Genomic DNA, 26,615 nt, shown 5'->3' with positions numbered 1-26,615 from the left:
TATGGTGGTATAGTGTAAAGAGGATACATTGGTATACCCTTACATCTAAGCATCCAGCATGACATCTCCTCTCATCTTATACTCTACACCTTATATATTATGCTCTTTACACTATAGTGGCATGGTGTTCGCTATGGAAATGAAGAGTAAAACTAATAAAGGTTTACCTTTAGTAACATCGCCGTCATAATTCTGCAGCAATCCAGCGTACACTGGTAGAGTATCGCCCTTCGTAAGCTCACTCTGGGATCTATCGAATGCCACCAACTCTTTCCTAAAACACAAATCATATTTTATGCACTGACCCTTTTATATATTTACATTATTTACTGTTATATTCTGTTTTATTTAACGCCAATACTTATGTCTTTTTTTACTAATTTTATTTATAATTAGGCTTTCCAAAACCTTTATATTAATTAAATGTAGATAAAGTTCACTAACCTGCATGCTAGAACCTTCTGTATGATCTTAGACAGGTCTTCAAAGTGTCCTTTACTGTCGACGCAGTACTTATGCGCAAGAGTTTGTATGACGCGGTTGATCTGAGCGCCGCTGAACGAAGTGTTGCTGGCGTTACTGTTCTCATCGCCTGTACGACCTTCGAGACGATGCTCGCTTATTTTGTGGAGCAGAGACTGGAATGGAAAAGGCAGGTGAATATTTGTTGTTTGAACAATGCCAAATGCTTAAATCAGAGCTAAAAAAAAAATAAGTTTTTGGTGGAAAAACTTAAACGTAAACTAATCCAACTGTATCTGGCCCTATACATCGGGGGACACGGCAGTGCCCTGTCAAGATTAGCCAAGCAAAACTGGAGGGCACTACCTACTTTTTTCCAATTAACAGCAAGGAAAGCTTACTATGACGACCACGACTTACTAGATACAAGACGCTGTAATTATGCTACCGTTTATAAGATTTTATTCTATATTTTCTAACATAAATAAATAAGACGTAATTTTACATACAACAATAGTTAACAACTCTCACCTCCAAAACAGGTTTATTAGACGTCAACTGTCGATAAACCCGGTCAGCTTTATCGAGCAGCGCCCCAATAGTCTGCACCATCTTCTTACGTTCCTCATCGTTCTCTATAGTGTCGACGGCACAGCAAGGCCGGGCGGTGAGAGTGTAGTCGAACTTGGCGTACTTGCAGAAACCGCACGCGTGGCAGAGGAAGGGATCTTTCTCGTCGTAGTTTATGGCGCTAGAGTAAGAATGAATATGTTGAGTTTTTTGCAGGTTTTGTGAAAAAATGTGTTAGGTATTAAGATGTATGAAGTCGCCACTGACAATACCTTGAGCGTGGACAATTTTGGGTCTACAAAATATTAATTAATTTCGATTGCCATCGGACTCTCAAAGAATTTATTTAAAGATGTAATGTAGTGAATATTACAGGGTGACATAATGGGATTTCGCCAAGTAGAACCCCACTGCTTTTGTTACCAACAATGGCGTCTGTCAACTCTATAAATGATAAAAGTTACTTACCGACACTTGTGACATTGGAAGACGTTCTCTCCGCAGTTAGCACAAACGCCAGGGTTAGCGGGCACAGATTGAGAGCAACGAGGACATTGCAGGGATTCGCCTATAAAAATGTACGATACATAATGAAGTAGAAAAACAAATGAATACAAGAAAGAGAGATATTGAAAGCAGGCTGAAAATCAGGACTTTTCAAAGGTCAAGTTCGAAAATAAAGCAAATACCAAATAAAAAATTTAGGTTCACTCACAAACTTTTTTGCTTGATTATGTAAGTAATAATAATACTACTTACCAGTAGCCTGTTGGTTCTCATAGAAGTCGGCATATTCCATCATGAGGTTACACGCCACGATAGGCAGTGGGAAGTCAACTCGCACTTCCGATTGGCCAGATTGCAATTGTACGCGTTTAGCTTTGTGCCACATTCCTGTAAGAAAATATTATTGTTATAGAAAAAAATATAAAGACAAAAATAAATAATTGCATTTTTCTTTAACTACAAGGCAAATGTCACTGCAATAACAGGCAAAAACATGGTTATATAACCACCAATGTGCCTTATAAAAAGCTTCCAGTCAATATGCCAAGGATACATTCGACTATCAATCTTACCTCCTTACAATAAAGTTCAAAATCCACTCACCGGGTCTATTCTTGAGCTCCTGAACGGCTTGGACAGTTCTATTATTATAATAAAAGTTGATGGTCCGCACCATCTTGCTGCGCTTAATGTCGCTGATCCGCAAGTTGATGCGGCTGATCATGTGGCTGTTGACTAACTTCACGATCTGAGTGGTCGTCGTGAACTTCGAGTCGATCTGCGTACAGTAGTGCGTTCAGCTCTTATTTAGATGGGTTAAGGTTGATTTTACATCAATATACATGAACATTATAAACATTACTAGTGAATTCCTAAATAATATAGTTGAAAAATATGTATTTTTTTATTTTTAATGTCTGAATACTGTGTTCTAACTTGTACATAGAGTATTTTAGAACTATACTCAACTAATTTAGGGGTTTCCTCGAGTCTTGAATTATGCTCTCTGTTTTCAATGACTATAATACACGTCTAAAATGCAGAGATAGTGTGGCATTAGAGAGTTATTCAAACTTTAATTATGGTGAAATATACTAGCAATAATACAATAGATTCATCCCTACTATTTTACTACAGCTTGCTTCACGGCCAACTGAATGGCGGTTCAAGGCATACTGGTACGAACATGTGGTAACTAAAAGTTGCCATAAATACTTTCTGCACGTTCATTATAACTACCTTGAACCGCCATTAACTTTGGCGAGACCTATACCTACTATCTCTACAAAAACAAAAGCAGTTAAAACCAACCTTGATTGTCGGCAGTTTGATGGTTGCCATGGGAACCTCAGGGTTGTTACACACGAGACAAGGCTCTGACTCCAGGTAGTAGCCGTCTAGTTCGACGTAGGAGCCGAGAGCGGCGTATAGGGCCGCGTTACCGTGAGATGAGAGGAGCTGGTTCTGATTGCGGAGTAGCTCTACGGCGCTGCCTACGTATTTCTGTAGGCAATTAAATGTAGGTTCATTTTTATGAATGATAAGTTAACATTTACTAAGCTTTTAGAAAAGACATTTTAGAGTTGACAAAAGTAAACTCAATGATTTCGATATGCAAGTCAATTCGAATAGATGTTTTTATGCATTTTCAGCTGTGTTGCAAAATCAAGAAAAAGCTAGAGAAACGCATATTTATGACTCTTTAATTTTTTGTTAAAAGTAAAGCATATTTTTTTATCATTACTTATTTTCTATCTACATAAATGAAATATGTTGAATTTACCAAAATACATAATGTATTTATTTCTATTCTTACCTCAGTATCAATATTGGGTGTCTTGAGCGTGAAGTAGCCGAGCAGGTCAACGAACTGCGCGGCTTTGCGTCCGTACTGCGGTAATGTAGGCCAGATGCCCCATAGTAGTGATACCAGCGAAGACTGGTCCGTTTGACCAGAGTTGCTATACAAGGAGATACGAGTTTTAGAGCCAGTTCTATTGTAGTAATTACATTTATACAAAAACATTACAGTATCAGGTGAATGATGACAGGATTTGTTAAGTCGAGTTTAGACGAAGACTTTGGTCGGATATTGCCGCCAAATTATTACGGTGTGTTTACGATGTCTTTTTTAAGCATGTTTAGGGAACTTATATAGGGGCTAAAAATAGTCTTTGCTAAACTCGTCATAACAAGGATTTCCTAATGTAACAACACTTACTTGTAAATAGCGAGAAGCAAAGCATGGGCTTGCCAACGCACGGCTGTCGAGTTGGTCTCCAGTAAGAATGCTTTCACAAACATCCTCAGTTCATCTTGGGACACCTAGAAATACACAATTATTATTTCTCTGAAAACTATGCTTGTAAGTATTATGTATACTATTAGAAAATAGTACTACTAACTTGTTTCAAGATTTGTTGGACGAGTGGCCCAACTCTCTGCTCCTGGAATTTGGAGCCATCGGTGGTGAAAGCATCATTCTCAGCGCTGCGTTCGCGGTCTGGCCAATCGGCTGTGTTTTGCTGTAAAAAAATTCATTCATAATATATTTTTTGGTATAACACGCCCCGCTAGTGTGAAATAATTGTAAAACGAGATACGTCTACATGGAAAAACTGTTAACAAAGGGCTATATCTAAATCTGTTGCATAAAGTTTGTTCTGAAATAGGCAGAGTATTCTGATGCGCGCTACCGTGCCGATGCGCGCGTGATGTTGGCACCCTGAGGTCGGCTGTGATGTCGAAGTCGGGACTCTCGAGATGATACCATCTTGCCGCCAGTCTTCCGTCCTCATTTCCGTCACTCAACCTACTTCTCTATATCCTACCTTGTTCTCAGTAGGTCGCTGATGGTGCGGCGGCGCACAGAGCGCGGCCTGCAGCAGCTGCAGCACGGTGGGCGCCACGTGCGGGTGCACGCGCCGCGCCACCGTCACCAGCCACGCCAGCGCCTCGCGCCGCTCCGTGGCGCACGTGTGCTGCCAGTTGCCCGTGCGGGCGCTTACTATCTCTGCGCAAGCCTGGGGACAAAAGGGACCATTAATTAAATACCCTCCAATGTTAAAAAGGCAGCTAATAAGACCATTTCTGAGCTTAAAAACTTTGCGCAAAACTGCGCAACTTTGCGCAAAAGTTTTTACTCCTAAATTCAAACATTTACTGACTCGCCACTGTTTATAAGTCGTTGCGCAAACGTTGCGCAAACGGTCCAAAAGCTGAGTAAATGTAAAAATTTCGTAAAAAGACATTTGCTGAATATTTTTTACCAAATTTTAACATTTTCTGACAGTCCACTTTTACTAAGGCACTGCGCAAAAGTTGCGCAAAACATTTACAAGCTCTACCTACCTTCAAATGATCCATGAGTTGCACAAGCTTGTCGTAAGCTGGGTCTGTAGCGAGGAGTGCCCGCGCTGCGTTCAGATGCGTGTCGAGAGCGTGGACGTCACGCAACTGTCGGTAACGCTCGCGAGTACCGCAGAGGAGGAGTAGGAGTTTGCGCACTTGTTTCCTAATAGATAACATAGATTGATATAACATCAAATAAAGATTTAGGTAAATGTAGGTAAAAAATTGTCTTACTAATTTATTAGTGCAGCGAGGGGAATGAATTTAGTGTAGTGTTTTTATGGCAAAAAGTACAATAATTAAGAAGACAGAAGTTGCAAAATGATCTCGATATTTCATCTACGAAAAAGCTGTAACTGCGAAAAACACTGCTTTATTTATTATCGCTAAAACATTTCTACTAGTCTTTGGACACACATTTCTCCATACCTGAGCGGAGTCTGTTGGTTCATCATATATTCACACAGCAACGTGCGCCAGCGCTGATCAAAGTGTGCCGGATCACAGTGCTTATGAATTTGACACGGAAGACGTAAAGCCATCTCCATTAGAAGTTGCGGGTAGTTATCGAACACATCTAGAGCGTGACCTGGTAAATAAAAGAATCGAATTAAAAAAAAATCTATTGACTAATTTATTCTGTCAGTTAAATATAACAATGTTACTATTTACAAAATCTATATACAATGTTAATAAACGATCGACTATACTTACTCTTGACATATTCCTTTACGAAGAAAGGCTGCATGTCAGGCAAAGGCTGAGGTGGTTGTGGTTTCAGCAATGTTTGGCCTGTTGTTGCCGCACCAGAACCTAGAAAATGGTTTGTTATTTTTTATCTGCACTTGACAATAAGTCGTTCAAGAAGATATTTCAAAATCTAATATTTAGTGCATTTGGTCATTTTGTCCCAGTCAATATAAATACCAAAAGTTACATTGTGACATTTTTATTTTTATGTCTACTATGCAATGAACAGAACTTATGAACAGAAAAACACACAACTTACTGGAAGTCTTCTCCTTCCAATAAGGCAGTAGCGCGGACAGCACTCGGAAGCAATGCGCGGGCGCACCGGCTCGTACTAACGCGGCGGCTGCCAAGCGAGACACGTGCGCTGCGCAGGCGCCGCCTGTGACTTCCGCGCGGGGCACCGGACCGCCTGTCGCTGATGTCTTCCAGCGAGCCATGAGGACACCTAGTGGGATGTTACATGGTTAAAATTTCGGTCTATCTGATTAGACTTGTTTAAAGAAAAAAACTATATGCCGGTATGGACAGTAGTTTAAGAGGTAAATAAAATTGAATTTAATGTTAAGAGAAAAATGCTGTCTTAATCGATTGCAAATACAGGCAGCTTTTTATTTTAAATACCATTATGAAGAAGCACAGAGAGCTAAAATTTGATCCAAATTTAATCGCAGGTAGAAGATCTGCCGCCGTCTGTGAGACCAAAAGGTGTAGAACTAGTCATTCTCAAAAATTCTACGAATTTCTAGGATCCCGTTTATACAATAACGTTAATAAACGACTAGGAATTTACAAGCTAAGTAGAAATAACTGCAAAAAAAAGGTATCGACATGGCTTCAAGAAATGGATTATAACACAGTGGAATGTATGTTAGCACCGACAAACTAATTTTTTTGTTGCATCCTGATTTTTCTAACCAATAAACATGAAACACACGTGGAGATACACGCACACACACACCACACACAGACAAACTCACACACACATACATGCATACACACACATCACACATAAACAGAAAACGCGGCCAACTAATTTTTCATAATTTTTATTGTTATTTTAATTTTTATCTTTTTAATTTTAATTTCATGCTAAGTTTAATTTGTTTTTGTTGCTAAGTAATATGTAGTACTTTTTTATTTTTATTTTATTATGATGTAATCCCAGTTTCAGTTTTAATTTTAAATATTTTTTTAATTATTTTCTCATTAACTGATCTCAATAGTTTAAGATTTTTGTTTCGGCGGAGGGTAAGCCTGGTGTTCTGTAATACAGGATCAACCTACCACAGACACCAGTCTCTATAACCGATGAAACGTGTACGTGTGTATATTGTTGTAATTGATGATGAGAAATAAATAAATGATTGATTGATTGATTGATTGATACAAAATAAAAAAATATGTCGGAGATAGTCAATAGTACGGTCACTGAACGAGACGCAAGCGCGCCCTCTGGTGGCGTTTTCGGTGAAACAACAATTTGGCGCGCTTGGCGCAGTCGTGGCGGTCAGCGCGGCGTCCGCGGAGCTCAGTCTTAGTTCACTCTCGGTTGAGTCTTCATCGAGTGTTCGTTGGAGTCGTCACGTTACTTACGTCACGGCTAGTGTACCTAGTGTTATTGCCTAGCGTTGTAGTACCGTTGTAGATTCAAATGTAAAGGTTCTTCTAACCTGACAGACAGACATGTGTTGCTGGGGAGTTTGTTCCGCCACTTCTTCTTCCCAGCCAAAACACATAGGAAGTGGCGAAGTGCGGGCGTTTTGGGGGTTGTCTTTTGTTCTGACTAATTTGAATAAACGTTTCTAAGTTTTGAGTTCTGTTTGAGTTATCTCTTTGCTTGATTACCCTACCTGATGTCGGACGATAGTGCCAGCCATCCTGATGGCGCCTCCGACATCAGAAGTGGGATTGCAATCCAAATGCCCACATGCGTTTCGAATTCGCCATGCGAAGATAAATTTCTACCCACTAACAAAAAAAAAAAATTTGAACGTCGATAATTTTGAAATGTAGGTAGTAGAAAATTGATTGGGAATTTCAGCGAAGGTACAAGTATGGTAACCACGGTTATGGTAATGGTATCGGTTTCCATTTTTACATGTCGAGCTAGTTATAGAGGGTATGCTAGAAAATTAATCGAATTTCTTTCTTTTCATGTTTCAACAATCGTCATTGTGGTTATTGTGCAATTCGGCGAGAAAATTACGACGTTGAATGGAGCATGCCAGCTGCCAGGAGCCTGACGTGTCATCGTGAGTTCGGAGTGTCGGTGTGCATCTCCGTGGTGGCTGCGTACTGCGTAGTGAAGCCTTGCTGTACTGCGCGCCATAGCGATGTGCGCATCATCATGCTCGTTGAGTGGAAAGTGGAAACCCGGTGAGACCGATCCATTTTTATTGTAGCTCGTCTAGAACAGTGTACTGTTTGACTGACTCGTTGGCCTAGTGGTCGCAAGCGTGACTGCTATACACGAGGTCTTGGGTTCGATACCGGATCAAGTTAAACTTGACCTTAAGTTTAAAGGGCCATTTAAAGTTCTTGAGTTACTTAAAGACGATCGCTATGTTTTGAAATCTTTAACTGGTAATAGAACCTAGAAGTATGCCCACGATATAAGGATGCCCCAAGCTGCTGAATTAGATTTAGTTGCTGTTGACCCAGGCGTAGGTACTTCATCGAACTCTAATTAATGCACGCATGATAATTGTATCTGTCTGATGATTGCGACTGATTTTGTGCGAATTGATTTCACTGATTTTATTTCAAGTTAATGCTACCAATTCCATTGCAAAGTTCATTGTTCAGATGCAATTCCTACCTTACCATATCAGTGAGAAGGACTGATATCCCTTGGGTAGACCCTAGGAGTGTTCCAGTGAGAAGGACTGGAATGCTTGTGTCAAAGATATCGTCATTGTGACAACTTATCAGTGAGAAGGACTGATCATTTTTCATCTTTGACACGCCCAGTGAGAAGGACTGGAGCCTATCGATTCCTGATTGACTTAGGTCTGTCTGGATCATTTACATGGTGCATTGATTCGAGATTGTGTGATCTGATTTCGATTGATTTTAAGATTGTGGCATTCTTTCTAAATATTTCGTTTCTATTTTGTTTAAAATTATTTTGTCATTCCTACTCGTGTAGTCAGGTAGGCCGAGCTGAAAAATTACTCCAGTTTTGTTTTCTTCTGTCACCAGGTTCAATGTGTAGCCACACGAGGACGTGTGTATGTCAGTTATGGCCGTGTCGGAGATAGTCAATAGTACGGTCACTGAACGAGACGCAAGCGCGCCCTCTGGTGGCGTTTTCGGTGAAACAACAATTTGGCGCGCTTGGCGCAGTCGTGGCGGTCAGCGCGGCGTCCGCGGAGCTCAGTCTTAGTTCACTCTCGGTTGAGTCTTCATCGAGTGTTCGTTGGAGTCGTCACGTTACTTACGTCACGGCTAGTGTACCTAGTGTTATTGCCTAGCGTTGTAGTACCGTTGTAGATTCAAATGTAAAGGTTCTTCTAACCTGACAGACAGACATGTGTTGCTGGGGAGTTTGTTCCGCCACTTCTTCTTCCCAGCCAAAACACATAGGAAGTGGCGAAGGGCGGGCGTTTTGGGGGTTGTCTTTTGTTCTGACTAATTTGAATAAACGTTTCTAAGTTTTGAGTTCTGTTTGAGTTATCTCTTTGCTTGATTACCCTACCTGATGTCGGACGATAGTGCCAGCCATCCTGATGGCGCCTTCCGACAAATAAATTATTTACTCCTATTACTTGAGATATATTATACTTGAGTACTATTCAGTTGTAACGATTCGTTTGTAAAAATGATTGTGTACACTTGCCCTAATGACAAAATTAACTACCACAAGGTGTCATCCTCCGAGCCTGTTTCCCAATCTTGTTTGAGGTCGGCTTCCAGTCTAACCGGATTCAGCTGAGTACCAGTGCTTTACAAGAAGCAACTGCCTATCTGACCTCCTCAACCCAGTTACCCGGGCAACCCAATACCCCTTGGTTAGACTGGTATCAGACTTACTGGCTTCTGACTACTCGTAACCACTGCCCAGGATGTTCAATGACAGCACGGAACCTACAGTTTAACGTGCCATCCGAAACACAGTCAATGGTGTCTAAGATATACTTAGAAAGTACATACAAACTTAGAAAAGTTGCATTGGTACTTGCCTGACCTGGAATCGAACCCGCACCCTCATACTTGAGAGGTTGGTCCTTTACCCACTGGGCCACCACGGCACATGCCACAACAACCACCTATTAATATTAATGACTAGAAAAAAACAGGTATACTCACTAAGCAACCTCATAATAACCAACTGCAGCTCCCTCCTATTGGTCCTCTCATGTATCGGGGGCGGCGTTTCATCTCCATGCATATCAAGCTCCGACACCAACAACTCTAAGCGCATTATAGCGAGTTGTAGTTCCCGTCTGTCTGTGCGTTCTTCTGGGTTCTCTTCGCTTTGTATGTCCAGTTCGGAAACTAGGAGTTCGAGGAGTCGGTCTAAGACTGTTCGGTCTCCTTCGACGCTTGAGTCTAGGTCTCCGGCTAGCATTAGGACGACCTGTTGAAGGAATTGATTTTGCTAGAAAAAATACTCTTGCCTAAATGTAAGTGATGTGTGCTATTTAGAACTCATGGCAGTTTTTATTATTTCCTAAAAGTATCTGAGTAAATAGCGACAATATTCTAGGAGTTCATGATGGTAAAAGGTTTTCAAAATTTTCAGATTTAGATACATTTCTAACGGGGTTTTATAAAGGTACCTTTAGACGCGATAGTACGCGATGTAGACGCTACCGGCTGGCTTGAAGAAATCACGATATATATTGGTACATACCTGTACGAAGGGTATAGCCCTGACTCCTGGCAGGTATCTCAGCGACGGCAGTGCGTCTAAAGCCGCTGATAACAGGGACAGTCGGAGCGCATGCAACTTGCGCGTCTCGCTCTCCGCTTCCATGGTACGCGATGTCGACGCTACTGGCTGGCTTGACGATGTCGATGGTCCAGCTGTATATGTTCATAGTTATATTAGGTATATTTATTGCCTTATAGAGACGATTTTGGTAAAAACTGTTGGTTATAAAGTTAGTTTTCAAAGTAACATTGGGAAATGGACCATAAAACTACAGGTATAATAAAGTAGCCTTTACTTCACGAGACTTTTGGGGACTTGACTGTCAAGTTACTTTCCACCAATCAACCCATGCGGAATAAGTTTCCTTCACCACTAAATGGGGATTTCAAAAACTAATATTAATTTTACCTTTAAAATAAAGGTAGAGCATACAGCACACATACAAATATACCCACCACCCAATATATTAGCGTCACTTAAGCCCAAGTTCATCGACAACATAAACGTGCGTTTTTTCTTAAAAGAACAGTTTACTTTGAAAATTTTGTTTATGCTGTCGGGTAACTTAGGTCTTACAACTACCAAGTTTAATCATTCGATTAGTAAAGGGGCAACAACAATACAGTATTAGTTTACTAGCCTGCAATAGCAACAGGCGCCGCGATGATATTGGACGCAGGCATCGTCCCGGCGGACGGGGCCGACACCATTTCGCCTAGAACATTCCGTATCGTTGTAGCAAGTTCCTTATACTAAATAATATTACAGCTAAAGCCCAAAATGCGGCTACACCTTGTTCTAGCCGAAAATAAGAGGAGCATATGGTTGGTTACATCTATATGCAGGCGCACTTCAGGCTTTACCCGTAACACATATTAAACAATCGCTGCTGTATAAGCATTCCCAAGAATATAAAGCACCCACATAATATTCTGTGAAGTAGTGCAAATAGATCATAACTCTTATAACGAAGCATCAAATTAAAAGCATTGTCCCTTCTATTCAGATTTTCTACTGCAACCTGAACATTACCCAGCTTTATAAGCCATCCTTCATAAAATCTCCTCACAATACAAGCCCAATATATTTTCATACTGTTCAAGCAATTTTTCATGCTAACTATAAGGCCATAATACGTAAAGACTATACTATTCACAAACAGTTACTTCTGCTACACGCTGGCTTTTGCCGAATTATGTAATTTATCTACGTATTGTGCTTATTAAGTTAAAAGTTAAGCTTGGCATGTAACTGCTTTTTGTCCCTATGACATAAATAAAAATCTACATGCTTTATGTAACGTTCTGTTAGCAGAATATAACTACGCCAACGGTAGGTCAGCGACGGCTACCAGTTTTCTTTCTGTATACAGCCTTATTCTGACAGTCAAACAAATAAATTCCATATAACTCTCACCATAAGCACTGCTTCGTCCAGAAACCCCTCCGATGCTATCAGCACCGGAGCCTCCAGACTCGGAACCGGCTGAACCGGGCGGTTCAGCGGGAGACGTGCGTAGTGTGCTACCGTCCGTAGCAGCCGTGCTGCCTTCGTCGTCAGAACTGAAAGGAGATTCTTATTTAGTATAATGACAAGAGTTTTCAAGATACGTGAAATATGTTTTGTTGAAATAAAGTAAAAATCTTCCAGCTATATCATCAGCGTCTCATGTCCAGCGTTGTATGTCCCGTAGAAACTTCGCGGAACCGAACTAAAAGTAGTTTACACCTTCCCATGATAAGTTGAATATCTAACAACAAAATATTTTTTCAAATCGGTGCAAAAGCTCGCTAGGATTGGCGGGTTCAAAGAAAAAGATGAACTATTCAGCATTTGCCTGAGTTGAAAACACCGAGGAGGAGTCCTGTTTAGCTTTATCAAACCTGACCACACCAATCATTGAATTCGGAACAGAACAGTTTCAAAAGGTCACAAATGACACCAGCTATACATAGTGTTGCATTCAAAAGTTGTCATATGAATTCAAAATATACATATTCAAGCTTCGAAAATAATAAGGTCGTACCCAGGCGGCGAGGCAGTAGCGTCACTGAACCCAGGCGCGGGTGGTGGCGGGGCGGAGGGCGCGGGCGGCGCTCGGCGCGGCTGCTCCTGCAGCGACAGAGCGATGGCCAGCTCTACCATCGTCTCGTCATCCGCGTCCGGTGGAATGTCTAGTAATGCTTCTAGACCTGTGGGGAATAGCAACTATAGTTCGGCCGCTCAGAGAATGCGTTTCTGACACATCGCGATTGAACTGACGACGTAACTTTGTAATGGCGTTGCAGTACGATAAAAATATTTTTGCTGGTTGTTTATCGTTTTAACAATTGTTGAGCATTAAAACAACATTATTATATCAATAATAATCAATGAATGTTGTAATTTTGTGCCAAATTGAGTGTCAAATAACTTGGTAAACAATATTTTTCTAAATCTGTACTGCGCTATTACAAGGTTATGTCAGCGCTTTATATTTGTAGTGCTGTGCTAAAAATAACAGGCAAGTATCGTAATCTGTTCTGGTTGATGGTTCTTATACAGTTATACTTATAATATAAAATAATACGTTTTGTTTTTCTTTTTAAGAATTTGTAAATAATGGACTATAGGATAACTTTTATGAAATATAAAAATAAAACTATGATCAAACTGAACGCGCGAAAGAAAGTAGCATTTTTATACTTAGGTTGAAAATGGTAACCCCAAATGGCATCATGGGCCGTCATTTTGTGACGCTAAATAGTCGTTTGTTGTCGTTTCGTGCGCTAAGACTAAGTGCCCTGCCTCATTAGGACGCCAATGGCGATGTCGCCGGCTACGTATCCAAGCAGTTAGTATTGAAATGTATGGAACCTAACTCACTTGGCGACGGTATGGCAACGTCGCCAAATTGGAGGCGTGGCCACGAGCTGCAGTTCCCGATGTGGCTTCTGGCCACCGTGGCAACTTGGCGACGTGGCCACAGTAGCCACTATAATGTACACGGTAAAGCGCACCTCCCTCACACAGTCGCCAATGTGGTCGCCAGTCAGCTTGCAATTTCTTGAGCGACGACGTAAACAATTGACTGTCGAGACGCCATGGCCACTCGACTTGGCGACATTTGGATGCCAGAAGTAGCCAGACCTGTGCCGCTGGCGACGTCGCCATGGCGTCCCAGTGAGGTAGAGCTCTAAAAACCTGATTTTGGAAGATTTTGACCGAGATATCAGGATTGATTCTGTTATTGATAATACCTAATATAATTATACACGTAGGCGAAGATGATGATGAAGACACCACCTCCTCAAGCGAATCGGAGTCTGATTAATATTCTGTACGCACATTCAATTCAATGTACTTACTTTATTGCATAGAAATACAGATTGTAACTTTGTAACAAAGAATAAATAAAACGATTTTATTATATGAATATTACCTTTTTTTGGTTTCCACTTAAATAACTAAAATATAAATTTTAAATGATTCCGCCAATTTAAAACGAAAATAATCTTAAAATTATGCGGCGGTTTATTTTGGGGGAACGGTAACGAACTCAGTGTTATGTTGTGCCCATCACTAGTCCTGACTAACTGATAGGTGTCAGGAACGCATTCTCTGAACGGCCGAACTATAGTAAGTATAAGATACATAAAGATTTTTCATAGAAGTAAAGCTTCTGTGTTGTGGTTTAGGTATACGAGTTTTGTCTGGGCTGCAGGATTCTTACCGCAATTTACCGCAGATTTGGTTCACAAAAGGCTCCAGACGGAACAAGGCGAGTTGTAGCCAGTAGAAGTGTATACGCCCTCACGCTGCACCCAGTTCACATAAGTGTACGTAGTTGTTGTAAGTTTGTATGATGTGTTAAATTTCTGTATGGTATCATGGTATGATACCATACAGAAAGACGGAACACATCAGTAAGATGGTATCTTACTGATGTGTTCCGTCTCTAATTGATACAAATCGACTTCTCTATTCAATAACTAAATCTGTGCATGACAACTTACCTCCATCAGGAGCCAACAACACCATAGGTTCAAGAGAATCATCGACATCCATGAACTGGTTCTCTTGATGTTCATCGCGGTTGGCGCTGAGATCAGACTCAGATACCACCGCTTCGGTGATCGAGCTTGTCGGTTGCGCTGTGGTTACTGACGAACCTGCGCCTGCGCATAAGAAATGGATATTCAAAATGGATGTCTAAAATTACAATGATAACATCATCTTCATCTTCCGAGCCTTTTTTTCAGTCTAACCGGATGTCGCTGAATAACAGCGTTTTACAAGGAGCGACTGCCCTATCTGACCTCCTCAATCCAGTTACCCGGGTTAAAATTACAATGATGTAATGAGAACATATTTAGATTCCTCAGTGAAAAACCCAATATGAGTTTATAACTAAATTACAGAATATGACATAATTACATAGTCCATATTATGTGATTATTTCATATTCTCAAAATACTCTAAACATTTTTGGATTTTGAATATCTTCCTTGTTTGTTTTGGGAATCTGATATATGGCTAGAACAGATAAAACATATTCAGCAGTCTGTGAAATGTTACCTGTTCCAGGAGTATTAGGTGGCGACGGTATGTAGACGCGACGCCTCTTCACTCTTGGTCTGAGCACTCTCATCAGCGCTGCCTTGGCTCCGAAGCTAATGCTTTGATCTTCGGCCAGTAGAAGAGATAGGTAGATTTGGTTGCCGAATTCCACCTGTTGGCACAAAATTATACTTGTTTAGCCCAGTGCGGCAGTGTTAAATAAATTAATACTTATGTAATATCCATCTCTGATTACTATAAATACCTACTCAATTTCAACTGTTCAAACAATCAGTTTTTATTGAATAAAGCGCTCCTAGTCATCGATGTCTCACAAAGATTCATATGCACTAGCCATGTACAATCCTTCCTAAATAAAATTTGTTAAAGACAATAAAATATCATACGGCCTAAATTAGGTATTGATTGCAAAGGAGGTCTATATTGTTTTGGCAGTTTCCAACGAATTTTAAACAAAATGGGTGTCATTGGTTCGTTATCTATTTTTTTCTAACATAAAAAATCAACTAAATACTCACACACTCAGGTTCAGCATGCAACTGAAAAGCATGCACGGTATCAGCTAACGCATGCATCGTATGCTCTGGATGACGCAGCCCATAGGACAGGATGCCCGGCGGCTGCGCCGTGGATGTACGACAGGCGGCGAGGCGCCATAGTACGCTGGTTAGTAACGCGCAGAGGTGGGGTTCTTTTTCTTTTTCCTGGTCTTGGTTGTCGCCTTTCCAGAGGACTGACCAGTCACCTGGTGGAAATAAAAGTTAATTTTAAATATCCGATATACATATCTGAAAATGTAGCAACAAGCATCGTAGCACAATTAATTTATTGACAGCCATGGTAACTTCATAAAGTTCTCGATAATAGGACTTAAGTACCAGACATTATCCATAAGTAAATATGTGAACCATTATTTAATGGGTCTCACAAAATGTAAACTATCATTTAATTGCAGAACAAAGTTATTCAAGACAAGACGATTGCGCTAAAATATTGCGCAAACATATCAAACTGCGCAAACCGATGCCTTCAACAATTTTTCTTGCGCAAACAATTTCTCCATTATAATAATTAATGTTTTGCATTTTCATACCATTAGCAGGTCTCTGCGGCGTAGGAGCGCTGTACTTCACAAGATGATTAGGCCTGGCCACAGCCACACCTCTGGCTAGGAGTACCAGTCTGAAGTAAGCCTCAGGGTCGATGTTGTGAGGATCAGCCGTGTCGCGAAGTTCGCGTAGCGATGTGCACACGTATTTAAGTATCAATACTATTTATTTTTTTATTTTCTTACCATTAGCAGGTCTCTGCGGCGTAGGAGCGCTATACTTCACAAGATGATTAGGCCTAGCGACAGCCACACCTCTCGCTAAGAGTACCAGTCTGAAGTAAGCCTCAGGGTCGATGTTGTGAGGGTCGGCTGTGTCGCGAAGTTCCCGCAGTGATGTGCACACGTATTTCAGGATTGCTTGGTCCTGTACAAATAAAATGTTATTGTCAGTAGTTAAATAATCGGTATGTATCATGGACAGGGAAGTTTTTGAACCCCTAATTCAACATTTGTTTACTTATTTCCAACCCATCGCTTTTAAACACTCAGGTACTTAGTCGGTACAACTTTATACCACTCGTGTTTCCAAATTCACATTCTACCCATGATACTATTTTCCTACCTTGTACTGATGATAATGCGTATGATGCAACGCTCTCAGCAAGCACTGCGCTCTGGCATGTAAATGCGGCGGAGCTGGCGCACACAACAGACGTCGAGCCGGCTCAGCGGCCGCGTGAACACCGGCAGCCGATGCGCCGGCGCCTAACTCTAGCGCTTCTAAAGCTGCGCAGGCTAGACGCTCTAGTGGGCTTGGCTTCCAGGCTCCGCCGGCCCCTTCGCCCTCCTAGGAAAACAAAACAGCGTAAGAATATGCTAGTAACCTAGCAAGATTCTACAATCAAAGTTGTGCGAGTATCACAAAATCTGATATTGATAGTTTTAGGTACAATTAAGAAAGGTCAAAGTCAAAGGATTTTATTTTAAACGGACAACAGGTTCTTAGGAAAACTCAATGGCTAGGTGCACAAATCAATGGCAACACTTACCTGAGCAACTTTGCTAGATGAAGGACAAGCTGATGGATCTTCATTATCTTCCGGCCATCCGAATTGCTCTTTATTCTTGCCGTACACCTAAAACAACACAAAATTATTAAATTACTTTCCTTTCAAAATCAACAATAAATGAAAAAAGCCTTATGAGGAAAACTACTTACTTTGACAGAGTCAACCATTGTAACACCATCAGGGTCTTGAGAAGGTCCAAAGTTGATGGATAACTTCTTGTCAGATTGTAGCGACTCTTCACGTGTAAGCGGAATATCGAACCAACGGTTACGCACCACTATTGTCTGAATTATTCTGCCGTAAACCTATAAATAAAAGAAAATACATTACAGAGAAAATAAATAAAGAGAGCACATCGAATTTACGCGACATAATTGATATAGGTAACTTGAAAATTATCGATGTTTTAAATTATCGATATATTGTTTGCAATTTGTGTGGACTTACCTCTACATAAGAAGGTGTTCTGGCAACATCTTGACTGCCAAGAAGTACTCTAATACCACAGATGACCATGTTGGGATCAGAATTCATCACCTCCATAGCGAAACCGCTCATCTTAGTCGATACTACGTACAAACCTATTGAAAGAAAAATACGAATTAGTTTTAAATCTGCAAAACTCACATTGTTAGCTCAAAAAATTCAATTTTGACAATTTAGTTTCCCAGTTTCTTAGAATATCAAACCATTTATTTATATACTTATTAACACGAATAATACCATATTGTGTTTTGTACATAATATTACATGCTAAAATATATGTATCGTTTATGTAAACTTACCAGTAGTATTAAGCCGATGTTTGATTTGTGCAGTGTTATACACTTGCAACAAATCGTTGCCGCCAAACTCAATGTCGTTCATTGCAACGCAGTGTTCGAAGAAATCGATCGGGAACTGAGGAGCTCCGTTGGCATTCGATTTTGTTACCACCTAGGACAAGACAGATATTTTAAATACTTTTATTGAGTATCAAGACTGAATAGATACTGAAATGTAACTGATGGATGATCCTAAAAACATATTGCGATTTAAAATTCTTCATTTTATTATCTATATAATATAATTTACTCGAGCAAAAGTTACATTCAATTTCTCAAGTAATAAAATGCAGCACTAAGACTAAAGCTTCAATCAAATTGAACGACAAAATGTTATTGATCATACAATTATTACACCAGAAGCTGTTCTATCCTCATTTATTTCAACAACAACCATATAATTTTATACCTGCTGCGCCTTCCCCTTAGAATGATGCGTCAACAGCCTAGGCCGTCTCCTCGGAGCATGCGTAGGCTGTATGGCAGGCGACAGCCAGTAGCCAGTATGATCGCTACTGGCCGCATACATGCGCAAACTGCCGTCTTCACACAGCAAGATCAGGGTGGATTTCTGTTCACCACCACCACCGCACCAGTGGCGGACGGCTACCATGTCTGTGATCTTGGCTTTGGCTGGTACCACCTGGAATATGGGATGGGTTTAGACAAAATGGCCATAGGGTGGTTATTGGAAGAACGGATATTGGAGCCATAAGACTGGAAAGCGGTGAAAGGGAGGCATTCTTGGGGGTGCTGAATAATATAATTCACGCGAAAAAGAGATAATTCATTAGCTTACTTTCAATAAACAGAGCAGAGCTACACAGAGCATTCTTTCAGATACCTTCAGCTTTTTTTATATATTCTCATCTACCTATTTCACTTACCTTAATCTCCTGCACGAATATATTAGTAGGCGTCAGCATCAACACAACCGGGTTGTTAGAAGCCTGCATGACAGCTGTCACAAGGCCGGGATGTCCGGGCACTTCAGCCCATTGGCAGAGGGATTGTACACCTCCTTGCTTGCCACCTCCACGGCCACCACCTTCCTTTTGTGTGGAGGTAGTGGATAGGGTGATCATTGCTGTACCTGGTTGCAAAGAAAAGTTGGAGTTTATTCTATGAAGAAGATAAGAAAATCGCGTACCATTTGTCAATTATGTAAGTATTATGTACTGGTCGAATGGTAAATTGAGAACTTATAATCCTTTGCAATGTTTTTACAAGCTTATAAATAACATCATACTTCTTCATAAATGATAGTTACCTTTGAGGCTCTCTTCAACGGTGTTAAGAGGCGCCAAAAAGCTCTTTCCTTGAGCATACGAGAAGAACAGCATCTTGAGGGTATGTGAGTAATATATGGAGACTCCACCCCCTCCCACCAAGCCCGCGACATCCTAGGAAGAAAAGAACAACATTCTATAAGACTGTGACCAAAAGCGAAGATTTGGTCAATTGAATGACAACACCCAGCCAATTGATACTGTTTGTAACTACAGAATTTTGATCACTACGGGTTGTGTGTAGACGACATTGGGCAGTTTTTTTTAATCGACAACATTTTAAATGTTTTTTTACTAATGTCGGTATGTGAAATAAGACTACAAATTCTACGAAATTCTATGAATTCCATACTGTGGGCGAAAAGTCAGCTCTCGCCCTATGTCCTCCAACGCGATTTGCACATTGCCCAACAAACATAAGATACCTACAGTATAAAAATATTACTTTATTTGTCGGGAGCAATGTGCAAACCGCCAGAAACCAAAAAGTGTGAAAACTTCCTGTAGGTTGATTACCGCTCACACCGACTCGCATAGACTATAGATAGAATTCAATGTAAACGGTAACTCTGAAAGCATGCAGAAGGATGTTGGCACAGGAAGAAGTTTAGATAAAGCCGTGCCTCTGCGTACAGTCGCGAACACACGGCTCATGCAGATAACCCACTACACAGAGTAAAAATCCTCGCTGTGTAGTGTTTTACGTGCCTAACAACAAAACGAAAAAGTCTTGTACATCAAGGAACAACACCTCTCGTCTCAAAGTATATCGACGATGAAGCTTTATCCTTGATGAAGAAAGACAGTAAACCGGTTACCGCAACTTGCCTGTATATCCGGGTGCTCAACCTGAAGGATGTTGGTGACGTAGTACGGTGTGTTGGAATCCTCCAGTTTCTTGCTTATCGGCTTCCAGTAGATGTGGCCGTTCGGGCTCATGCATAGCGTGTGCATAATACCAGCCTGATTCACAAAAGTTTTATCGCGAACTCAAACAAACATTATAACTTACCTGTATTTCCGGATGGAGCACCTCTAGCGTGTTGGTGACGTAGAACGTGCCTAGAGTGGCGCGAGACTCTTCGCTCATTGGTTGCCAGTAGATGTGGCCGGCGGAACTCATGCACAGCATATGCATCACGCCGTCTTGGTTCACGAATGTTACGTCGCGGACCTGACAAGGAGAATGTTATTACAGTATTCAGGCACAACCGGGTAACTTTAGCATTTATTGAACACTCTAGTACCACATGGATAAAACAAAACTGAACCTTATGTCTTCATTTTACGGTTCAAAATCGCATGACGTTATACCAGCATACAAAGTAAACTAATACATTTACCTTTCCACTGGGCACGAGGAAGTGATGCATAGGATTGTTAAGATCCTTGCTCAGATCGTATATCTTGACGAAGTCTGAGGTCACGAGAGCCAGCTGCGTCTGGGAGCCGGGCAGCCATATTGCTTTGATGACGTAGTTGTTTCCTTCCAAGCCTGTGTTCAGGACTAGGTGGTCGGCTACGGCACCTGTGAAAGTATATTACACGATAAGTATATACGTTCTTTATTATATTGCTTTCATAAAACGGAAAATATATTTTATGATTTTCTCACAGTAGAAAAATAGTTTTAGGAAGTTAAAAAGTACATCTATTGCTGCAGTTTCCCCACAATCAATTTCTTCTTACCCTACAGCACAGTAAAGACTTGTCAATGTTTGTCGTTTTCTTATTTATTTAACAAGATATGTAGTATGAATTTTAATACACAGCGTTAAACAGAAACTCTACCTTAAAACATTCCCTATAATTTTAAGTACATAAAACAACAATATAACTCACCGCCACTATTAAAAGTCAACACATGACACTCCTTCAACCCGCACACAGCCAACAGGTCCTCATTCCATGGGTTGCCGCTCAAACTGAGCACCATGAACGGTATGGGAGCGGATGATAGACGGGTTAGAGTTAACTTGTGCTTCGAAGAGTCAGCCTGTTTTAGTAGAGCTGATAACTGGAGGACGGTGATTTTTCCTGTGGAATAATTTTAAATTGAATAAGATAGGTTTAGTTGGTCTGCGTGAGAACTTCAAATCAGCTAAGATTAGATAGATGGCTCCAACTTATTTGAGACTCTTCCTTTAACCAGATAGGATTGAGACGAAAGAGAGAGAAAAAGATTTACCTATATGATTAAAAAAATACATAATGTAACAAATAAGGAAGACAAAACGGGTACAAAAGATCATAATGCTGGCGACAGCCTATTTTTTTAATCATTCGAGTACATTTCACGCAATTTAAACGCAACGTCACATATTGTTATTGTTCTTTTGGCAACAGTTAGCCAACTATATAAGGCGATCTAGTTTATTTCACGGAATATTTATAATAAAATTTATGATTACTAACTCTGTGCTAACTTGAAGTAAATGGACTTTATATCTTCACTTACCCTTCTCATGCGACACAGCAAGATGTTGCCTCCTGCCTTGCGGCGAGGCGAGGCAGCACATGGCTACACGGCGAAGCTTGTGCGCAGACATAAGTTGTCGGATAGTTTGTCCTGTTTCTCCGGTGTATGACATGCGAACGTTCTCGAATGCACCTTCTTGGGAACCTGTGGTTTGAAATTGAGGTTGTATTATTTGGGTAGTATAATAGGTAAGACTGCAGTGGCTGGATTGGATGTGGGAATAAAACCTTTTGTAGTTATGCATCTCCTGGTATGGTATGTCTTGTTAAAAAAACTATATGAGAACAAAAAGTTTAATTTTTTGTCGTATTTCAATCGCAAATTGCTAGGGAATCAAATCTTGGAAAATAATAACAAAGTGATGTTAAATTCTGTGATGCTTAGAAACACACAATTCACATCCCAAATCTTCATAGTATCATAACCAAATATTCATCCACATAACTGATATTGATTTTAACTATTCTTTCACACAAATACTCACCAAGAGTAGGCAGCATCAGATTGTCAGTATGCGTAAACTTCTTCTCTCCTAAATGCAATTGAGCCAATGCTCGTTGGGCCCGGCCGTGGGCCCCTGTGGGTGCGGCCCGCTCGCAGGCGGCGCGGACGGGGCCCGCTAATGCTTCCAGTAGGCGACGTACTCGCTCCATGCAGGTACCCCAGCCGGAGTATGAGGAGAGGTATTGGCGACAACCTTGATAGAAAACATATATTTTTACATATGTATTTGATCCCAAATAGATATAAAAAGTCGAGATTTGCTTAAAAACAATGACAAAAAGATGTCAGTCGACACTTAACGTTTTAAAAATATATACATAAATGATATCACTTATATTTTAATTAAAGCTTCTAAAAATTTTACTTTGCCAATATTTGGCATTTTGACTGTGGAAAGTAGACAATTTTTTTTGTTCCATTGGTGTTAATATTCCATGAGGTAAACATAACAAATATCTCTTATTCGTTTTTTCAAATAATAGTGAACTGTCAAGATAAAATCATTTTGATTCTTACAAAACCCTTTCCCAATAAATGACTACTAAGTTCCAAATACCTTGTATATTAGATGCGAGCACAGGCCTGCGGGGTGGCGCGAGTATAGCAGGTGGGGCGGGGCTGGAGGGGCGGCGCCGCAGAGACGGCGCGGGCGCAGCCTCCTCTGTGCCGGCGCCGCGACCGCCGCCCAGCGTCACTGAGCGCTTCACTAGAGCTTGGCAGCTGTAGGTCAATGACCTACTATCTACTACGCTATAAATACCTTGTATATTAGATGCGAGCACAGGCCTGCGTGGTGGGGCGAGTATCGCCGGCGGCGCGGGGCTGGAGGGGCGGCGCCGCAGAGAGGGCGCGGGCGCAGCCTCTTCCGTGCCGGCACCGCGACCGCCGCCCAGCGTTACTGAGCGCTTCACTAGAGCTTGGCAACTGTAGGAAAATTCATAATGTTTAGTATATAAGTATAGAGCATTTTCTGTCAAAAAATATATCAATAGATTTTGATATTCAAAGTTTTAAGTTATTAACATATACGGTTTTCATATATTAAACCAAAAAAAAATGTAAGAACATAATCAATGAGAGCAGTTTACAAGGAAGTAACTTAGTCTATGTCTTGTACTATGTACAGAAAGTCGACTTTCGCAATCATATTATTGACTTTAATAATGACGATTCGGTGCCCAAGACATAGGCTTGCCTAGTTAGGGCCTATTGTAATACTTTTTGCAGAATGTTTAGTAAAATAGATGACATTTTTTTTTATGACCTCATCGGTTCTACACCACTCACAATCATCATAATACATTACCTAGAATCAGGCTTGGCACCGCAATCACAGAAGAAGTTGCCGAACTTGGCGTAAGACACGTCGTGTCCCCTGTGACAGACTCTTGCGCATACAGTGCACACTCCGACACCGTCCACCATCTTGCACGTGTGACAGTGGTACCAGATAGTTACTAACTGGTACTATCGGTACTTTGATACATACTTATCAACAAGAATACATAATACATTACCTAGAATCAGGCTTGGCGCCGCAATCACAGAAGAAGTTGCCGAACTTGGCGTAAGACACGTCGTGTCCCCTGTGACAGACTCTTGCGCATACAGTGCACACTCCGACACCGTCCACCATCTTGCACGTGTGACAGTGGTACCAGATAGTTACTAACTGGTACTATCGGTACTTTGATACATACTTATCAACAAGAATACATAATACATTACCTAGAATCAGGCTTGGCGCCGCAATCACAGAAGAAGTTGCCGAACTTGGCGTAAGACACGTCGTGTCCCCTGTGACAGACTCTTGCGCATACAGTGCACACTCCCACACCGTCCACCATCTTGCACGTGTGACAGTGGTACCAGATAGTTACTAACTGGTACTATCGGTACTTTGATACATACTTATCAACAAGAATACATAATACATTACCTAGAATCAGGCTTGGCGCCGCAATCACAGAAGAAGTTGCCGAACTTGGCGTAAGACACGTCGTGTCCCCTGTGACAGACTCTTGCGCATACAGTGCACACTCCGACACCGTCCACCATCTTGCACGTGTGACAGTGGTACCAGTGCTGGTTCATGAACTCTCGTTGAGTTACGGTGAATGTGCATAGCTTGTATTGGAGCATTGCGTCTTCGTCCTAGGGGAAATAAGATTGATGTTAGTAATGTAATCATCGATTTTATCGATAAACATAACAAATTTTTGACAGGCTTATTTTTTTCAAACATAAGTTCTGTCACTTAACGTTTAAGTTATTTATTAAATACATTCTTATTTACTCTTTTATATTTTAACCCTATTCGTATGTCCCAAATGGGGAGGGTATTATGTCTTGGAGCTAAATTTTATTATCATACCCTTTGCGAATAAAATGTCTTAGTAAGAAATAGTTAACAAAGTTTTCTACAAAGGTACTTACAGAATCATCAGCGCTCGTATCGTCATCGTCCTGTTGTTCGTCTGTGTAATCGAGATCGAATCCAAGATCCGATGGTGATTCCCATGTAGGACTGACTGAACGCCATGCTACAAAAATTACATAACCTTATGTAAATTATCTACTTTTACAGGCACGAATATTAAAGGTGAAGATTTTTAAGAGCGTTAATGTCAGAAACTGGAACTCCGATTTTAAATATTCTTTCAGTGTTATAGCCCATGTCTCAAGAAAGACTGTAGATTATTTTTTATTCGGGTGCGCGAAGTACTTTCCAGCGGACCCTAACGAAACATTTGATAGAGGCGTTATTAGATAAATGATTTTAATGGTTGTTATGGCTGCGAATCACACGATAAAGGGTAAGTTTTCTTCAAATACAGCATCTACTTAAATATAGCAGTACTTACTATGAGGCTGCGTAGTATTGATGGCGTGCAAAGCGTCCGCGAGATAAGACAGGAGCACACAAGCGGACTCTATCTGAGGCGCCAACGTGCCGTCCACTTGACCTTCCTCTAACTTGTCCAATACTTCTTGACTGCTTAAATTTTCCACACTGGTATAGAAAAACAACATTATTTTATTTTGCTGAAAGTATGCTCATGTACCTATTTAGAAAATAGGTAGAAAAAACATCTATTTGTTAAATTAGGTCAAGAGAACTTTTTGTGTGCACCAGAGAACAACTACCCTTAATGAGGGACTTGCCACTCACTCTATTGTCTATTGTCTTGCGATGGAACGCTGCAATTATTGTAGCCTCGCCTTGTTGTTGTTCTTTGGTTCATAAAGTTAAAAATACATCGTCGCCTATTGTAATATTTTTCTTGGTGAGTCGATGGGAATCAGCTCTTATATTTTAGCACAGATGTTTTTTCCTCACCTGTAAACATCCATTACACTTAGACTCACTCACCAAGCCGACAGCCAGCCGACAGCCGCCGGGAACAGCTGGCGATGGTCCCCGCCGGCATGCGCGTCCGCCAGGCGACACATCTCGCGCAGCAGCAGCGGCGAGCATGCACTCTCGCCGCACACACCGATCAGAGTCGTTAACATGCGCTCGCTTACTTCATCCATTACACTTAGACTCACTCACCAAGCCGACAGCCAGCCGACAGCCGCCGGGAACAGCTGGCGATGGTCCCCGCCGGCATGCGCGTCCGCCAGGCGACACATCTCGCGCAGCAGCAGCGGCGAGCATGCACTCGCCGCACACACCGATCAGAGTCGTTAACATGCGCTCGCTTACTTCATCCATTACACTTAGACTCACTCACCAAGCCGACAGCCAGCCGACAGCCGCCGGGAACAGCTGGCGATGGTCCCCGCCGGCATGCGCGTCCGCCAGGCGACACATCTCGCGCAGCAGCAGCGGCGAGCATGCACTCTCGCCGCACACACCGATCAGAGTCGTTAACATGCGCTCGCTTTCTTCATCCATTACACTTAGACTCACTCACCAAGCCGACAGCCAGCCGACAGCCGCCGGGAACAGCTGGCGATGGTCCCCGCCGGCATGCGCGTCCGCCAGGCGACACATCTCGCGCAGCAGCAGCGGCGAGCATGCACTCTCGCCGCACACACCGATCAGAGTCGTTAACATGCGCTCGCTTACTTCATCCATTACACTTAGACTCACTCACCAAGCCGACAGCCAGCCGACAGCCGCCGGGAACAGCTGGCGATGGTCCCCGCCGGCATGCGCGTCCGCCAGGCGACACATCTCGCGCAGCAGCAGCGGCGAGCATGCACTCTCGCCGCACACACCGATCAGAGTCGTTAACATGCGCTCGCTTACTTCATCGCCACTGTGTAGAAGAAAAATATATGTTTAGAGACAATTTTCAAACTTAAACTCA

The 26,615-nt window shown here is 41.6% G+C and overlaps 1 protein-coding gene and 1 long non-coding RNA gene across 2 annotated transcripts in view; one reads left to right on the top strand and one right to left on the bottom strand.

The window, feature by feature from the left end:
- Positions 1 to 26,615, bottom strand: part of LOC110379157 (protein purity of essence) — a 61,353-nt gene that overhangs the window by 13,667 nt on the left and 21,071 nt on the right. Inside the window, exons 31-72 of the mRNA XM_064034897.1 lie at positions 26,400 to 26,564; positions 25,161 to 25,309; positions 24,733 to 24,839; positions 24,236 to 24,450; positions 23,057 to 23,220; positions 22,277 to 22,489; positions 21,772 to 21,936; positions 21,156 to 21,350; positions 20,657 to 20,841; positions 20,326 to 20,487; positions 19,295 to 19,427; positions 18,912 to 19,117; positions 18,434 to 18,667; positions 17,986 to 18,136; positions 17,648 to 17,781; positions 17,350 to 17,505; positions 17,180 to 17,266; positions 16,753 to 16,977; positions 16,374 to 16,554; positions 15,598 to 15,824; positions 15,077 to 15,230; positions 14,515 to 14,676; positions 12,546 to 12,711; positions 11,936 to 12,081; positions 11,160 to 11,234; positions 10,499 to 10,671; positions 9,952 to 10,222; positions 5,900 to 6,088; positions 5,605 to 5,703; positions 5,320 to 5,479; positions 4,891 to 5,053; positions 4,371 to 4,562; positions 3,945 to 4,064; positions 3,761 to 3,864; positions 3,356 to 3,500; positions 2,851 to 3,042; positions 2,143 to 2,317; positions 1,792 to 1,926; positions 1,501 to 1,600; positions 994 to 1,213; positions 445 to 638; positions 168 to 274 (exon numbers count right to left, since the gene is read on the bottom strand). Of these exons, the coding sequence (XP_063890967.1) occupies positions 168 to 274; positions 445 to 638; positions 994 to 1,213; positions 1,501 to 1,600; positions 1,792 to 1,926; positions 2,143 to 2,317; positions 2,851 to 3,042; positions 3,356 to 3,500; positions 3,761 to 3,864; positions 3,945 to 4,064; positions 4,371 to 4,562; positions 4,891 to 5,053; positions 5,320 to 5,479; positions 5,605 to 5,703; positions 5,900 to 6,088; positions 9,952 to 10,222; positions 10,499 to 10,671; positions 11,160 to 11,234; positions 11,936 to 12,081; positions 12,546 to 12,711; positions 14,515 to 14,676; positions 15,077 to 15,230; positions 15,598 to 15,824; positions 16,374 to 16,554; positions 16,753 to 16,977; positions 17,180 to 17,266; positions 17,350 to 17,505; positions 17,648 to 17,781; positions 17,986 to 18,136; positions 18,434 to 18,667; positions 18,912 to 19,117; positions 19,295 to 19,427; positions 20,326 to 20,487; positions 20,657 to 20,841; positions 21,156 to 21,350; positions 21,772 to 21,936; positions 22,277 to 22,489; positions 23,057 to 23,220; positions 24,236 to 24,450; positions 24,733 to 24,839; positions 25,161 to 25,309; positions 26,400 to 26,564 (6,896 nt within the window). The remainder of the gene's footprint in view (positions 1 to 167; positions 275 to 444; positions 639 to 993; positions 1,214 to 1,500; positions 1,601 to 1,791; positions 1,927 to 2,142; positions 2,318 to 2,850; positions 3,043 to 3,355; positions 3,501 to 3,760; positions 3,865 to 3,944; positions 4,065 to 4,370; positions 4,563 to 4,890; positions 5,054 to 5,319; positions 5,480 to 5,604; positions 5,704 to 5,899; positions 6,089 to 9,951; positions 10,223 to 10,498; positions 10,672 to 11,159; positions 11,235 to 11,935; positions 12,082 to 12,545; positions 12,712 to 14,514; positions 14,677 to 15,076; positions 15,231 to 15,597; positions 15,825 to 16,373; positions 16,555 to 16,752; positions 16,978 to 17,179; positions 17,267 to 17,349; positions 17,506 to 17,647; positions 17,782 to 17,985; positions 18,137 to 18,433; positions 18,668 to 18,911; positions 19,118 to 19,294; positions 19,428 to 20,325; positions 20,488 to 20,656; positions 20,842 to 21,155; positions 21,351 to 21,771; positions 21,937 to 22,276; positions 22,490 to 23,056; positions 23,221 to 24,235; positions 24,451 to 24,732; positions 24,840 to 25,160; positions 25,310 to 26,399; positions 26,565 to 26,615) is intronic.
- LOC135116950 (uncharacterized) lies at positions 13,216 to 13,934 on the top strand. The gene is made up of 2 exons (XR_010276526.1): positions 13,216 to 13,686; positions 13,728 to 13,934. It is a non-coding gene; the product is annotated as an uncharacterized LOC135116950 (long non-coding RNA).

This window comes from Helicoverpa armigera, chromosome 5, assembly GCF_030705265.1.
Source record: "Helicoverpa armigera isolate CAAS_96S chromosome 5, ASM3070526v1, whole genome shotgun sequence".
In the NCBI taxonomy this organism is placed as follows: domain Eukaryota; kingdom Metazoa; phylum Arthropoda; class Insecta; order Lepidoptera; family Noctuidae; genus Helicoverpa; species Helicoverpa armigera.
The sequence above is the reverse complement of the archived record's forward strand: the minus strand, read 5'-3'. Positions and strand labels throughout refer to the sequence as shown.